The sequence below is a fragment of the Anguilla anguilla genome, chromosome 11, assembly GCF_013347855.1.
Source record: "Anguilla anguilla isolate fAngAng1 chromosome 11, fAngAng1.pri, whole genome shotgun sequence".
NCBI lineage: Eukaryota > Metazoa > Chordata > Actinopteri > Anguilliformes > Anguillidae > Anguilla > Anguilla anguilla.
Window position 1 is genome coordinate 39,210,603 of NC_049211.1, and position 15,767 is coordinate 39,226,369.

The following is a 15,767-nucleotide window of genomic DNA, read 5'->3' on the forward strand; positions in this document are numbered from 1 at the left end:
CACGGTTACAGCACGTCCGTTTTTTGTTTTTACTTAGTTCAAAGTTTGTTTTGGCACACGCAGTATGTTGTACTTTGTGAGGTTTGAGTCTTTGATGAGTGCCTGTTGTCACTGATGTTACTGTAATGGGAGAAGGAGCGCTGGGCACTGTTAAAAGGGGTGTTAAGGTGTTGACAGTTACCATCATGGTAAGCAGTAAAAACAGAGGAAATTGCGATAAATGGCAAAAATCACGGAATCTGTGACATCCGTGGCTTCCGTGAGAATAAACCCTTATACACGACAGCCACAAACGCAGGAAAGTAAGGCTTCTTAAAATGCAGAAGTGAAATAGCAGGAATTATTAGGAGGAATGATTATTTCCTCCATCTCCAGTTTCTGCTGTATATTTTACCCTCTCTTGATTCTCTCTCTCTCTCTGTTTGCAGCGAGACCTTCTCTTTCGTCCTCACAGAGGTCGATGCCAGCAGGAGGAACGGGTACTGCAGGAGGCTCCTGGTAACTCTCCTTCTCACATGCTTCTCATTTCACCGACTTCCTACTCCACCTGCTGCTCGTGTCCAGCAGCGAGCTCTGGGATCTCACCCCTGAGCTGTGTTGGGATCTCGCCCCTGAGCTGTGTTGGGATCTAACCCCTGAGCTGTGTTGGGATCTCACCCCTGAGCTGTGTTGGGATCTAACCCCTGAGCTGTGTTGGGATTTCACCCCTGAGCTGTGTTGGGATCTCACCCCTGAGCTGTGTTGGGATCTCTCCCCTGAGCTGTGTTGGGATCTCGCCCCTGAGCTGTGTTGGGATCTAACCCCTGAGCTGTGTTGGGATCTCACCCCTGAGCTGTGTTGGGATCTCACCCCTGAGCTGTGTTGGGATCTCTCCCCTGAGCTGTGTTGGGATCTCGCCCCTGAGCTGTGTTGGGATCTCGCCCCTGAGCTGTGTTGGGATCTCGCCCCTGAGCTGTGTTGGGATCTCGCCCCTGAGCTGTGTTCTTTCTCCCTGTCTCTCAGCCCCATGGTAATGGTGCCCGACCTCCGGAGGCCTACTGCATCATCAGCAAACTCGCCTGCTTTGGACTCTTCTCCAAGGTAACCGGCTGGTCAAAGGTCACATCTCCCAGGTTACTTGGACCATCCGATCCTCACAGATTCTCTTTGCGTTTTTTTTTTTTGCCTCAGAAAGATTTTAAAAATGAGATGAGAGGCAAGCAAACACGTAAACACTTTCTCAGGTTCCACCCTTTTTTTCCCCCTGCAAGCAACTGATTGCTTTTTACAGAACCATATCTCAGATAAAAACAAACAAACAGAAAATCAGTGGCTTCTGTGGCTTGTTCTTATATAAGTGCGTTTATTTTAATGCATCCGGTTTCGTATAAAGCACAAACGTGCGTATGTGCGAAGATGCATGCGTGTGTGAAACAGGATGTGCCGGTCGTTGTTGCCGTACGCGCTGCTGCTCGCTGACGATGTGCTTGCGCTGCAGATCTTTGACGAGGTGGAGAAGAGGCGGCAGATCTCCATGGCGATGATCTACCCCTTCATGCAGAGCTTGCGGGAGGCGCCGTTCCCCGCCCCGGGACACACCGTCAAAATCAAGAGCTTCATCCCGGAGTCTGGTACCGAGGTGACCTACTGCACGCGCTCAGATATGCACACACGTACACAAGCACACACATACGCACACGCTTTCATACATACACAACCACACACATACGCACACGCTCACAAACGGACACACGCGCACACAATTACACATTCGCACACACACGTACACAAGCACACACATACACAACCTCACACATACACACACACTCTCATACGCACGCATGTACACACTCGCTTACGCACTCAAGCACGCACAGTCAGGTACACAACTTCACACATACACAACCGCACACATATGCACGCACCTGCATACGCACACACGCGCATACACATACACAACCACACACATATGCACACATTCGCATACGCACACACATAAGCCGCGTTTCCACCAAAATTACCCGGAACTTTCAGTCCCAGGAACTACTTTACCAGGAACTAAAAGGTTCCTTCAGCCAATGGTTGTCTGCGTTTCCACCGGGGTCTAAAGTACCGCGAAGATTAGGCAAATTAGCCCACTGACGTATGAAAAAGCAACGTTGTCGTCGGTCCGTCTGTCATATGATTTCTTCCGTAACCCCATACTACTACCGAAGTAGCCTACATTATTTTCTAATAACCGGGACAGCCCGGAGGGGTTTATTCCACTTATACAACGGGTTACCAACAATGACTATATATGGTTACTTTTGTATTTATTGATTTTCATATATCCTCTCAAAAACATTCATTATGTTTTTATGCGAACATTCGCTTTCATGTCTTGACATCCGAAGCGACAGAATGCATTCACATTTATATGTATAACTGGCAACAACAGCAGAAAACATGCATACGTTGTAAACAATTTGCTGTTTGATTACTTTCTCGTCGTCAATTCCATATAGGCTAATGGCAAAATGACAAGAATATAACGAAAACTAGGACTTGCGTGAAAATGTAAATTTAGTAGTGGTACAGCCACCGTTTGCTTTCCTTCGAAGTTACTGCTAGCCGAGCAGCGAAGTGTGCCCTCCAGATGCGAACCATGCACCATAAATTAGTCCATAGTCTTCCTGGTCTTTTCGTGGAATTGAAAAATGGCAGTAAAATTACGGCAGTCTGAAAAAGCTAAAGGGAAGATTACTAGAATTAACCTGTTATTTTACCCTGATAAAAAGTGCGGATGGTGATTTCCAGTTTGCTTGTACTGTATCACCAATGTTAATTATGCAGAACTACCGCATACCTCACATAACTGTATCAAACGTTTTGAGTCAATTACAACGGACTAACAAAGAAAATCCGGAAGAAATATTCAGCAACCGAATGAATCCGTTTGAATGTTTTGGTAGCCTACGTAATATGCTGTCCCAGCACGAATGCTTAGCATTTTATAAAACGAATACTAAAGCAAGAAAACAACAGAAGAGCACACGTTATAATTCCAAGACGTTGACAGGCTATAACCAAAACTAGGCTACTGCGCCGCATAACATACAAGTTTGATTTGAAGTTATTATGAAAATAAATTGGTTTGCCGCTGCATATTTTCAAACATGGCGGGTAATGGCGGAAAATAAATACAACACAAATGCTGCGAGTACTCGACCAATCAGAAATGTTCAGCGCTACAAGCTCCACCCAAAAGGTTCCTGTACTTTCGGAAAGTACTACCCCCCGAGCAGGAACGTTTTGGGGGGTAAAACAAAGCCCCCAGAACTAAATTTAGACCCTAGTTCCTGCGGTGGAAACGCACTGAGTTCCTCAAAAGGTTCCTAGTTCCGGGGTATAGTTCCTGCGGTGGAAACGCGGCTATACACAACCACACACATATGCACGCACTTGCATATGCACACACGCGCATACACGTACACAACCGCACACATACGCACATGCTCTCATACAAACACACATACACAAAGACACACAAACACATAGACACACTCTCATGCACACTCATACACATACAGTACACACACATACACACATGCACAAAGAGTCTTGTGATTCTGTATTGGGCTCCTGCTGGAGTTTCTTGCAGGTGTGTCCTGATCTGTCTGGGCTTGATCCACCGCTTACCCTGGGGTGAAATCATGCAAATACCATCCCAGCGTTCAGAATTCCACATTGCGCTCATATAAATACCATCCCAGCGTTCAGAATTCCACATTGCACTCACAGTTTCACTGGGGCTTCTGTTGGACCTTATGGAGAAAGTGAAGAGCATGCTCAGTAGACGCTGTCTGAAGCTAAGTAATGGACATTGTCCTCTGTAGCCTCTTAAATACGGTTTGCATGATTGCGTAAAATCAGTGGAACTTGTGACTTTGAAATAACTGCGGATATTATGCAGGAATCGTTCCTGCAATTTGACGGGTCAGGACCAAGTAAGATTTAAAGAAATCATAGTTCTGGTGTGAACAAAAGCAGCAACATTTCTGGGTAAAACATGCAAAAGGTTTTTCATAAGACGTAAAAGCTTTTATGTGGAGCGAGCAATCGCGAGAGTCTCAGAGGGTGACCCATTGCATTCTGGGACTTGATTATGGCGTGTGTTTGTAGCAGCGGATTTGAGTGTTAACCAACAAACAAAACAAAAGTATTAAACCAATGAAGTGAGCATTTTTGTAAAAATGTCTGGAAATTGGACCAGATCTAAGACAAGAGCCGTGTCTAAATCCACACACTTCCCTGCTATTGAATATACAAGTTCTATACAACATACAGCTTACATACAGTACGACCTGTATACTCAATAGTAGGCAAGTGCACAGCTTTGTGGTACTGTGAGAGATGTTGTGGTCACAGGCAATAACCAGTGACGTCTTCCACCTAACATCCTGCCTAGCCTAATCTATCCAGAACGGTCATGTGTGGACAGACTCAACACTGAATTTTTCTCTATGTGTGAATGGGGAAAACCACTACCTAACCCAAATAATTAAACCAGGCAGTGTTCTGGGTTCCATGTACGAAAGGGGCTTAGTACAGGTGTGTGAGCAGTAAGGCGGGTGTAATACAGGTGTGTAAGCAGTAAGGCAGGTGTAGTACAGGTGTGTATGCAGTAAGGCAGGTGTAGTAGAGGTGTATGAGCAGTAAGGTGTAGTACAGGTGTGGGGGCAGTCAGGTGAGTGTAGTGCAGGTGTGGGGGCTGTAGGGTGGGTGTAGTGCAGGTGTATGAGCAGTAAGGTGTAGTGCAGGTGTGTGAGCAGTACGGCGGGTGTAGTGCAGGTGTAGGGGCAGTAAGGCGGGTGTGGGAGCAGTAGGGTGTAGTACAGGTCTGTGTGAGCAGTACGGCGGGTGTAGTGCAGGTGTATGAGCAGTAAGGTGTAGTGCAGGTGTGGGGGCAGTCCGGTGGGTGTAGTGCAGGTGTAGGGGCAGTAAGGCGGGTGTAGTCCAGGTGTAGGGGCAGTAGGGTGTAGTACAGGTCTGTATGAGCAGTACGGTGGGTGTAGTGCAGGTGTAGGGGCAGTAGGGTGTAGTACAGGTCTGTATGAGCAGTATGGCGGGTGTAGTGCAGGTGTAGGGTCGGTAGGGTGTAGTACAGGTCTGTATGAGCAGTACGGCGGGTGTAGTGCAGGTGTAGGGGCAGTAGGGTGTAGTACAGGTCTGTATGAGCAGTCAGGTGGGTGTAGTGCAGGTGTATGAGCAGTACGGCGGGTGTAGTGCAGGTGTAGGGGCGGAGTCTGACCCTGCCCTTCTGTGCAGATTATCAGTCTGACGCGGCCGCTGGACTCCTGGTTGGAACACGTGGATTTCAGAACGCTGTTCCGCTGCCTGAGCCATGAGGAGGTGCTGCAGGTGTTCGCCGCCACCGTGCTGGAGCGCCGCATCGTCTTCATCGCCGAGGAGCTTGGGTAATGCGCAGGCACCTAGGCAGCACACGCACACCCGCAGCAAACTCACTCACACTAAACTCACACGCACTGTAAAAACTCACACGTACTGTAAACTCACACAATTAACATGTACACACACTGAACTCACATGCACTGTAAACATGTACACACACTGAACTCACACGCACTGTAAACTCACACAGTTAACATGGACACACAGTAAACTCACATGCACTGTAAACATGTACACACACTGAACTCACACGCACTGTAAACATGTACAAACACTAAACTCACGCGCACTGTAAACATGGACACACAGTAAACAGACACACAGTAAACATGTACACACAGTAAACTCACACACACAGTAAACTCACACAGTAAACTCACACACAGTAAACATGCAACACAGTAAACTCACACAGTAAACATGCACAGAGTAAACTCACACGCACAGTAAACATGGACACACAGTAAACTCACACACACAGTAAACATGTACACAAAATAAACTCACACACACAGTAAACATGTACACACAGTAAACTCACACGCACTGTAAACATGTACACACAGTAAACTCACATGCACTGTAAACATGCACACACAGTAAACTCACACGCACTGTAAACATGCACACACAGTAAACTCACACGCACTGTAAACATGCACACACAGTAAACGCACACAGTAAACATGCACACAGAGTAAACTCACACACAGTAAACATGTACACACACTAAACTCACACGCAGTAAACTCACACACACAGTAAACATGCACACAGTAAACATGCACACAGAGTAAACTCACGCACAGTAAACATGTACACACAGTAAACCTACACACAGTAAACATGTACACACAGTAAACCTACACACAGTAAACATGCATACACAGTAAACTCACGCACAGTAAACATGTACACACAGTAAACCTACACACAGTAAACATGCACACAGAGTAAACTCACGCACAGTAAACATGTACACACAGTAAACCTACACACAATAAACATGTACACACAGTAAACCTACACACAGTAAACATGCACACACAGTAAACTCACGCACAGTAAACATGTACACACAGTAAACCTACACACAGTAAACATGCACACAGAGTAAACTCACGCACAGTAAACATGTACACACAGTAAACCTACACACAGTAAACATGCATACACAGTAAACTCACGCACAGTAAACATGTACACACAGTAAACCTACACACAGTAAACATGCACACAGAGTAAACTCACGCACAGTAAACATGTACACACAGTAAACCTACACACAGTAAACATGCACACACAGTAAACTCACGCACAGTAAACATGCACACACAGTAAACATGCACACAGAGTAAACTCACGCACAGTAAACATGTACACACAGTAAACCTACACACAGTAAACATGCACACAGAGTAAACTCACGCACAGTAAACATGTACACACAGTAAACCTACACACAGTAAACATGCACACAGAGTAAACTCACGCACAGTAAACATGTACACACAGTAAATGCACTGGCATTCCTGCATTCCTCAGGCCTGGTATTTGACCCCTGAGGCCAGAGTTCCAGTCTGAATCTGGGGGCTGTTGCCCAGTTTTCAGAAAGATTGAAGCAGATTGGTCCTCAGAAGGTACCGTGTTTAAACTTGACTGCATGAGGTCAGCAGGACTGACTTGCAGTGATGCAAAAGAGTATCACAAAAGGTGTGAACAGGAAGTCAAACAACTGCACAAGTTCTTACAAGTGGTTACCCCTCATGCACAGAACAGGTTTGCCTTGGATAGGAAATCATTATGCTGGTACCCCAGAGACTTGGTACCCAGCCATCCCTAGAATGTGTACTGTGAGGACCTGCTGTGTGTATGTGTGAGTGTGAGTGTGTGTATGTGTGGTGTGTGTATGGCATGTGAGTGTATATTGGGTGTGTGGCTTGTGTGTTTGTGAGTGTGTGTGTATGTTTGTATGTGTGTGTGTATATGTGTGTGTGTGTGTGTGTATGTTTGTATGAATATGTGTTTGTCTGTATGTTTGTATGTGTGTGAGTGTGTGTGTGTGTATGTGTGTGTCTGTGTGTGTGTTTATGTGTGTGTGCGCATGCATGCTTGCGTGCGTGCGGGTGTGTGTGTATGTGAGTGTGTGTGTGTGGACATGTAATACTATCTTTGTGAGAACCAAATGTCCTCACAAGGATAGAAAGATGAGGAAAACTACCCTTTCTGTCAGGACCACTGTCATCAAGTAGAACTTTATTGACAATAAAGGCAATACAGTTATGTGGCGGTATGGCTCTGTTCTGGAGCTCTCCCGCCAACCACGCAGCCCGCGTGGATAAGGCCGGGAGGCCAGCAGCCAAACCCCCCCTAGAGGGGTACACACAGAACAGATCCAGCAGCAAAGCAGTTTTTAACACATATGAATGGAGCAAATGCAATTTATTAACACATAAGGATGGAACAATACAACTTCTTAACACATAGGAATGGAGCAAATGCAATTTCTTAACACATAAGGATGGAGCAATACAACTTCTTAACACATAGGAATGGAGCAAATGCAATTTCTTAACACATAAGGATGGAGCAATACAACTTCTTAACACATAGGAATGGAGCAAATGCAATTTCTTAACACATAAGGATGGAGAATGCAAATTCTTGACGCATGGGGAAGGAGCTGGGGTGGTGGAGGGGATTTACGAAGCAACGTGCAGCGCTTGCATGCAGGAGGAGCAGCCGAATGAGTAGAGGGACGCTGTTTAAGTAGACCGCCCTGTTAGTGAATGTACTGTGATAGGCTAACATCACTCAGCTGAGCCATCAGCTGATTCGGCCGGAGCGCTTGACTCTCGTGACCTGCCAGAACTACGCGATGCTCTATTTGTGAGGACCTTTTGCTGGTCCTCACAATTTCAAGAGGCTGTTTTAGAGTTAGGACTTAGAGTTAGGGTTAGGGTTAGAATTAGGTTAAGGTTAGGGTTAAGGTTAGGCATGTAGTGGTTAGGGTTAGGGTTAGAGGTTGCGGAATGAATATAGTCAAATGAAATCAGTCGGAAGTCCTCACAAGTATAGCAGTACCTAACGTGTGTGTGTGTGTGTGTGTGTATGTGTTCTGATGATCTCTCTCTCTCCTCGCCCCAGCACTCTGTCTGAGGTGATCAACGCTGTGGTTGCGCTGCTGTACCCCTTCATCTGGCAGCACACCTTCATTTCCATCGTACCTGAGATCCTCATCGACGTTGTCATGGCGCCCACACCATACCTGCTCGGGGTGCAGAAGCGTCTGCAGGAGCACGTTACTGACCAACCTGACACCAGCGATGTGAGAGTCCTCACATATACACACACGCGCACACACATACACACATATACACACACACACAAGCGCACACACACACACATACACACATATACACACACACATGCACATATACACACACACACACACAATCACACATATACACACACATGCACATATACACACACACACACACGCACACACATACACACACACACACACACAATCACACATATACACACACACGCACATATACACACACACGCGCACACACACACATACACACATATACACACACACAGACACGCGCACACACACACGATCACACATACACACATATACACACACACACATGCACATATACACACACACACACACACCCATACACACACACACACACACACAATCACACATATACACACACACGCACATATACACACACACACACGCGCACACACACACACACACACATACACACACACACATGCACATATACACACGCGCGCACACACAAACATATACACACACACACGCGCACACACATGCACATACACACGCACATATACACACACGCGCACACACACACACACACATACATGTACGCGCACACACATACACACTCACACACACACACGCACGTATACACACACACTCACACACACACACCCACATATACACACACACACACACACTCACACACACACACACACGTATACACACACTCACACACACACATGCACACACACACGCACATATACATACATAAACACACGCACACACTCACACACACACACATGCACACACGTACACATGCACACACACTTATAGATACTGCAGGTGTGGATGGGCATTCACATTCTGCAGTTACCTGGACCAGTTCCATCACACAGAAAGAACTAGAGTGAGAATGGTTATGCAGGAGTTAAGTTCTCAGACTTGAAAAATCTGATTTTCTGCTCAACTTCTCCATCATAACCAGTGAATTCCATTTCCCAAATGAAGCATTGAGATTGCAGACCTTGTATGGGGGTGTGGTTTGTCAGGGGCATAGATTAGTCATTCATTTATCACCACCCACCATTAATCTTTCGTTGGGAAATCACAAGTGAGAAAGATTTTGTGCTGGCCCAATCTTGGAGCTATGTGTTAGGAGTTATGTAATCTGCAAGCCTTGCAGAAGACAAACAGCTATTTCTTTATTAGACAAGTTGAACTCTATTATTATCTTGTTTCATGCCCGATACTACCAAGGTCAGTCATGGAAACAACTGAACTCTTAAAGGAAGTAAAGATGCGTAAAGACACGAGATGCTGAAGTAAGGTCTCGCACCTATTTTACTATCACTGGGGAAACACTGACATGCTGAAGATCAGCATACTCAGGGAAGACTCTGTTCTGGTCTTTCAATGGGGTTTTAGAACAGTTTCTCCAAAAGGAATGAGAATATCTTGAATCCGGACCATGCCATTGCCGACTGTGGTTGGTAGTATCACAGTGTGATGTGCAGTTGGCGATTGTGTCACCCCAGGTATGGAATGGTTCAGTCCGTTAGTCTGCTTTCAATGCTGTCTAGCGGCCCCTGCTGGTCGATTGGGTGTAGAGCTTTAATCCACAGACTGTGTTAAAGCCGGGTATGAAAGGTCTTCCTCTGACTCCACTCTATAAGAGCTTAGTTGTAGAGTGCGGGCCGAAAAGAAGCAGACTGGCGACACCATGTGTTTCGGAGGAGAACTGTGGCTGTCAGCACTCTCCTGACCTGGTGGTGGGGGTTACAGTTGAACGCAGCTACGGTTGCAGACAGCTGGCCGTTCCTAATTAGGGGGGCGGTGTTGGACATGCTCAGCCCCACGTTGGGTGTCAAATTTATTTAAAAAAATAAATTAAATAAATGAAACTGTTACATCCTTTTTAAAGAGGTTATTTTAAAATCAGCAGAAGCCGGAATCGCTCATTCTCTGTGTGTCTCTGTTCCAGATGTTGGTGGTGGATTTGTCTGAAGGAGTGAAGAACACGTTCATAATTAGTGTGAGTGTCCTGTGTTTCTGACTGTGTTTCTTATCAGCATGGCAGTCTGTGCTGTCGCACACTCCATTTTGTTTTCATATTGACGCCTTGTAGTGAAGTGCTTCATCACGACTGTAAAATACTTTTGATGAATTATTCAACAAAACATTGACTATTAAACTATTAACCAATATGAACAGAAAGTCACACTTTCTCATGAAAGTGTATTAACAGTATGTGTTAAATAGCTGTCTGATAATCTGTCTTTTTTGGCTGTCTGGAACTCTCTCTGTCTGTCTGTTTGACTGTGTTTGTGGAACGATGTGCGTGTCCGCCTGTGAAACTGTCTGTCTGTCTGTCTGACTGACTGTGTCTGTGGAACTGTCTGTCTGTTCGTCTGTGGAATTGTCTGTCTGTGTGCGGAGCAGATTGGAGATGAGAAGAATATTATCCCTCCAAAGTTCCGGGATGAAATCCTGCAGGCATTAAGTGCCAGAAAAGACAACTCAAGTGAGTATGTTTATATATGGTAGAGTATTATTTATATTCTTACTTGGTGTTGTAAGTGTAAAGTGGAGAGCATGTAAAATATGAGCCATGTAGACTGAGTATGGGTAAGAGCGTCAGCTAATATACTTCACTAATACCAGCAGTGGACATGACATCAATTAAAAACATGAAGAACTACAGATATAAAAATAAGGTGTGCAGCACCTGAGGTTCTTAGGACAAAATAAAATATGCATCCCAGATGTGCACCAGACATGCAGCGTGTTAAAAACCTCAGCAGGCATGCAGAGTGTTAAAAACCTCAGCAGACATGCAGAGTGTTAAAAATCGCAGCAGACGTGTTGTTGGTTCATTGCAACTGCAGTCCGCATGTCCTGTTTAACAGATGAGAGGTTGTGTTAAATATTACTATCGTTGTGCTCATCATGCTCATGTCATGGCCTTGCTCTAGCTTTATGCATCACTCTGTAGATAGAGGATCACTGCTAATGTGGCTCCTCTCTCTACATATCAGCATTAAATGCACACACGCACTGGGTGAGTTCACCCCTACATTTACAGGTCCAATCAGGTGCAGTTTAACTTGTGCCTGATCCATACAGCAATGACATCACCTGTCTGAGGTGAATTTCAGAAACAGGACAGGACTGGTGAGATCCAATCTAACGTGGAGAAAGTCTTCTGCACCACGGTCCAAAGTGCACTCTCCAGGGCCCATGTAGAGTCGGAAGGTTTAATTGACTGTTTGTGTGTGTGTGTGCCTGTGTGCCTGTGCGTGTTCCTGTGTGCTTGTACGACTGTGTGCCTGTGTGTGTGTGCGTGTGTGTGCCTACACGCCTGTGTGCCTGTGTGTGTGTGTCTGTGTTTGTGTGTGTGTGTGTGTATGTGTGTGCATGTGCATGTGTGTGTGTGCGCGTGTGTGCTTGGGTGCCTGTGCGTCGGCATGTGTGTGTCTCCGCCCCAGCGCTGGAGGAGCTGAACAGGGTGGTGTCGGAGGCCTTCCTGCCCTTCTTCGTGAAGACGGTGGGCCACTTCGGCCCGTACGTCAAGCGCAGCTCCAGCGCCCAGCCGGGGGTCTTCCAGGCCAGGAGCTTCTACAAGGCCATCCAGTCCAAGACCACGCGCCACTTTGTCAAGAAGTTCATCCGTACTCAGATGTTTGACCTCTTCATCCAGGACGTGGAGCAGCAGCCCGCCACTCAGGAAGGTCCGTGTTCCCTGCTCACTTCCGTGTTCCGGGGTCTCCTGGTTCCAGCTGTCGTTCTCCTGCCCTCGCCTCTCCGTTTTGCACTCGCCGTCTGTGCTGGCTTCCGTTTTACTTGTGCGGTCAAAGTTTCATTTCAGGCTCAGACGAGCAGTTACATTTATTGATAAGTTGATAAGATAAGGTGTCTCCACCATCTGGTCTCCAGTCTTTCCAGTTGAGTATAAGTAAAGAGACATTTACTTACATACAATAGTTTTAATGAGTATTTGGTTAACACTCAGCAGATGTTTACAGTATAGCTGAATAATACAGCATTAGTACAGTACTAACTCTTAGTAGCTAGGTTTCCATGAGAGTGAATTCATGCTGCTATACAGAAGGTTACTTAAGTTCATGTGAACTGCCTACTGGCCAGAAAGCGTTGCACTTGTACAAAAGCGAATTTAGTCGATGGTATGAATGTTAATCCTCCGCATTCTTCCTAATCCCGTCGCTTGGTGTGCTTCAAGGCAAATGGAAACAGTTGAAATTTATTAGAAAAAGTGTCCATTCAGCTTGGCTTCTTTAACACATAAAGCATGCTCATGTGAACGTGATTAAATTCTGTTTGTCCTTGCCTGACTGTAGCATGTGGGGCTTGCTGAGGTCACACAGTTCCATTTTCCACAGCAAAAGGCCATTTTGAAACACCTGATTTAGTGGATGTTTTGAGCAAAAGTTAAAAAGGGACCATTTTCCAAACAAAAGCAGCAACTCTCTCCCTGAACGTGGCTGTTTTTCTCAAATCTTTCTTTCTTTCTTTCTTTCTCTTACCCACCTTTCATGCTGTACAGCTGCAGGTAACTCTTCTGTCATCAATTTTTAAATTCGCGCTAGACTTGATCCTCTCATCAATTCTTATCGGCTTTTTTTTCTAGGATTTTTCCACAGAAAGATAGCGGAATACGAGGAAAAGAAGAAGAGAGAGAAATCGAAGAAACAGTAGAGCAGACAATGGGCCTCATGACCTTCAGACTGTGGGGGGGGGGGCTGCATATGGGGGGGGGGGGGGGGGGGGGGCTAGAGTTTATTTAAAACATAGATAGGAATGTTCTGTAAATATGGAGAGAGTAAATAATTTTTTCTATTCTCTATTTTGTTTTTGACTAGAATTTCCTTGTGCTGTTTGTAAATTCACTGTTGGGCTCGATGACGCAAGTCTTCTGTGCTGCTATCGATGGTGGTTTGTAAGTGCCGGTTGGAGATGTCTGTTATTGAGGATGTGATCTGAGTTGGGCTGTCCCTGACTTTCCATGGGAATATACAGGAATTAACAGGACTATTTTGGAATAAATGTGAATTTGTGGGGAAAAGGGAATATGTGGGGGTTATGTGCACAGGCTGCATTTACCGTGCCATGTGCACATAGAAACGTAGACCTTATCATAAACAGACGTAAGTGCGAAACCTACTGAGAGAAATAAAAAATGTACTATTTAGTTTTGAGTTGATTTTAAATTAAATGTGTTTTAATTTTTTTAGTTATAGTTTTTACATGTGATTCTTTCACTGAACAACAAGAAAACAGGAATGTTGAATAATGCATTCCCTCTGATGGGGGAACTCTGTGTATGCAGACATTTGTGTTTCTACTGAATTTCCATTAAATAAAATGCTGAGAGTTTTGTGTGCATGAGATGCAAATGTGCACTGGACATTAGATGGAAGAATGTGAAACATATCTAGAAAAATATCTAGAATTACATGTATTTTTACGTGTATTTCCCCCAAAAAATTATTCAGTAGTATAAGCTGACATTTTACAGTGAAATTTTATATGCGTTTTATAAGCTTAACTTCCCATGGAAAGTTTCCGGAAAGTTTCAGGGAATTTAGCGGACGTTTTCCGACCTGTTGCGACCCTACTCTCCAGCTCCAAAGTCTGACCCGTATCTCTCTCAACTGGATGGAGCTCGGGCAAGTGAAATAAAGTGTTTTTGAACAATCTGCTGCTGTGTCTTTCATTTATGGGGCTACAGTTCCGCTCGCTCTGCATCGTGGAGTTAAGCAGATGAGTGATGCTGCCTTAGCCTCCTGCGGCCTAAAAGCTAAGCCCCTGTTTCTGAATCTCATGAACGCGAATAGAACATGAATAGAAATCTCATTAAGACTTCTCTCCAAGTGTGCTCTGGTGTGCAACTCTGTGGGTACATGGCATCGTGGGTGGCATGCTCTGCCTGACTTCCTTGTCAGGTCAAAGGGAGGGTAGCGGCCGCAGCAGCAGCATCTGGTTACCTGCTGAACACAACTCTGACAGGAAACGCATCACCATAAACCACGGAGACAGTGCTCGTACTGTGAGCGCTCAAAACAACAGGCAGCAGGATGTGTGCTGGGCTGATCCAGGGAGTCCACTGTGTTTCAAGATAATCAGTTTTGTTCTGACAGTTGGATAAAAATGACTCCATTTCAGGATATCTTATACATAACTGATTGTCTCTGTATTTCATTTTATAAGCTTATAAGTTGACAACAGTGCTCTGTAAATTTCAGCAGAGTAGTAAAATGTGCAAGGTGCACATGCTCAATAGACAAATTAATTTACTTAATGTTTATATAGGTAAGATGTCCAGATAACAGTCACAGGCAGGGGCATCGTGGCTGGGGGTATGGGGCGGGGTGATTAGGACAATTGACTCAAAGAACAAAGAACCTTGACTGAGTGGGGCCCTCAAAAATATTAGAATATAAGATTTTCTGGGATGGTGGGGCCCAAGATCATTTCATTGGGCCTAAAATCCCTGGTGTTGCCCCTGGTAACAGGTGCAGTATGTAGGGCAGCTAGGTCCATGCCCTGGTGCTTTCTGTGCTGTGACCCCATCTCCACCTGTAACCCTCTTTGCATTCACCCCATCTGTATAAAGTGAGAAAAAAAAATAAAGATGTTGAACTGTCCCCTTTCTCTATAAAAAAGCTACTGTAAATCTAGATTTCTTTTTGATAACAAACCTCCAGCTCACAGAACAGGCAGTATGGTGGTGCATTGGGTAGCTCAGCAAGAAGGTCTTCCGGGTACTCCAGTTTCCTCCCACAGTCTTAAGACATGCAGGTTAGGTTAATTGGAGAGTCTAAATTGCCCCTAGGTATGAGTGTGTGAGTGAATGTTGTGTATGCACAGAAATGGAATGGCAAACTGTCCAGGGCATATTCCTGCCTCTCGCCCAATGCATGCTGGGATAGGCTCCAGCACCTCCCGCGACCCTGACCACAAATAAGCAGGTATAGATAATGGATGAATGATCACAGAATGCAAAATGTGATAATACAGA

The 15,767-nt window shown here is 45.3% G+C and overlaps 1 protein-coding gene across 3 annotated transcripts in view; it reads left to right on the plus strand.

The window, feature by feature from the left end:
- Nucleotides 1–13,488, plus strand: part of LOC118208130 (DENN domain-containing protein 2D-like) — a 49,826-nt gene extending 36,338 nt beyond the window's left edge. For all 3 annotated transcript variants that reach the window (XM_035382491.1, XM_035382494.1, XM_035382493.1), the window contains 9 exons: nucleotides 429–498; nucleotides 1,003–1,080; nucleotides 1,478–1,618; nucleotides 5,290–5,438; nucleotides 8,581–8,761; nucleotides 10,713–10,763; nucleotides 11,171–11,252; nucleotides 12,217–12,459; nucleotides 13,377–13,488. In XM_035382491.1, coding sequence (XP_035238382.1) covers nucleotides 429–498; nucleotides 1,003–1,080; nucleotides 1,478–1,618; nucleotides 5,290–5,438; nucleotides 8,581–8,761; nucleotides 10,713–10,763; nucleotides 11,171–11,252; nucleotides 12,217–12,459; nucleotides 13,377–13,444 — 1,063 coding nt within the window. In that variant the 3' untranslated portion in view covers nucleotides 13,445–13,488. The remainder of the gene's footprint in view (nucleotides 1–428; nucleotides 499–1,002; nucleotides 1,081–1,477; nucleotides 1,619–5,289; nucleotides 5,439–8,580; nucleotides 8,762–10,712; nucleotides 10,764–11,170; nucleotides 11,253–12,216; nucleotides 12,460–13,376) is intronic.
- The last annotated feature ends 2,279 nt before the right edge of the window (nucleotides 13,489–15,767 follow it).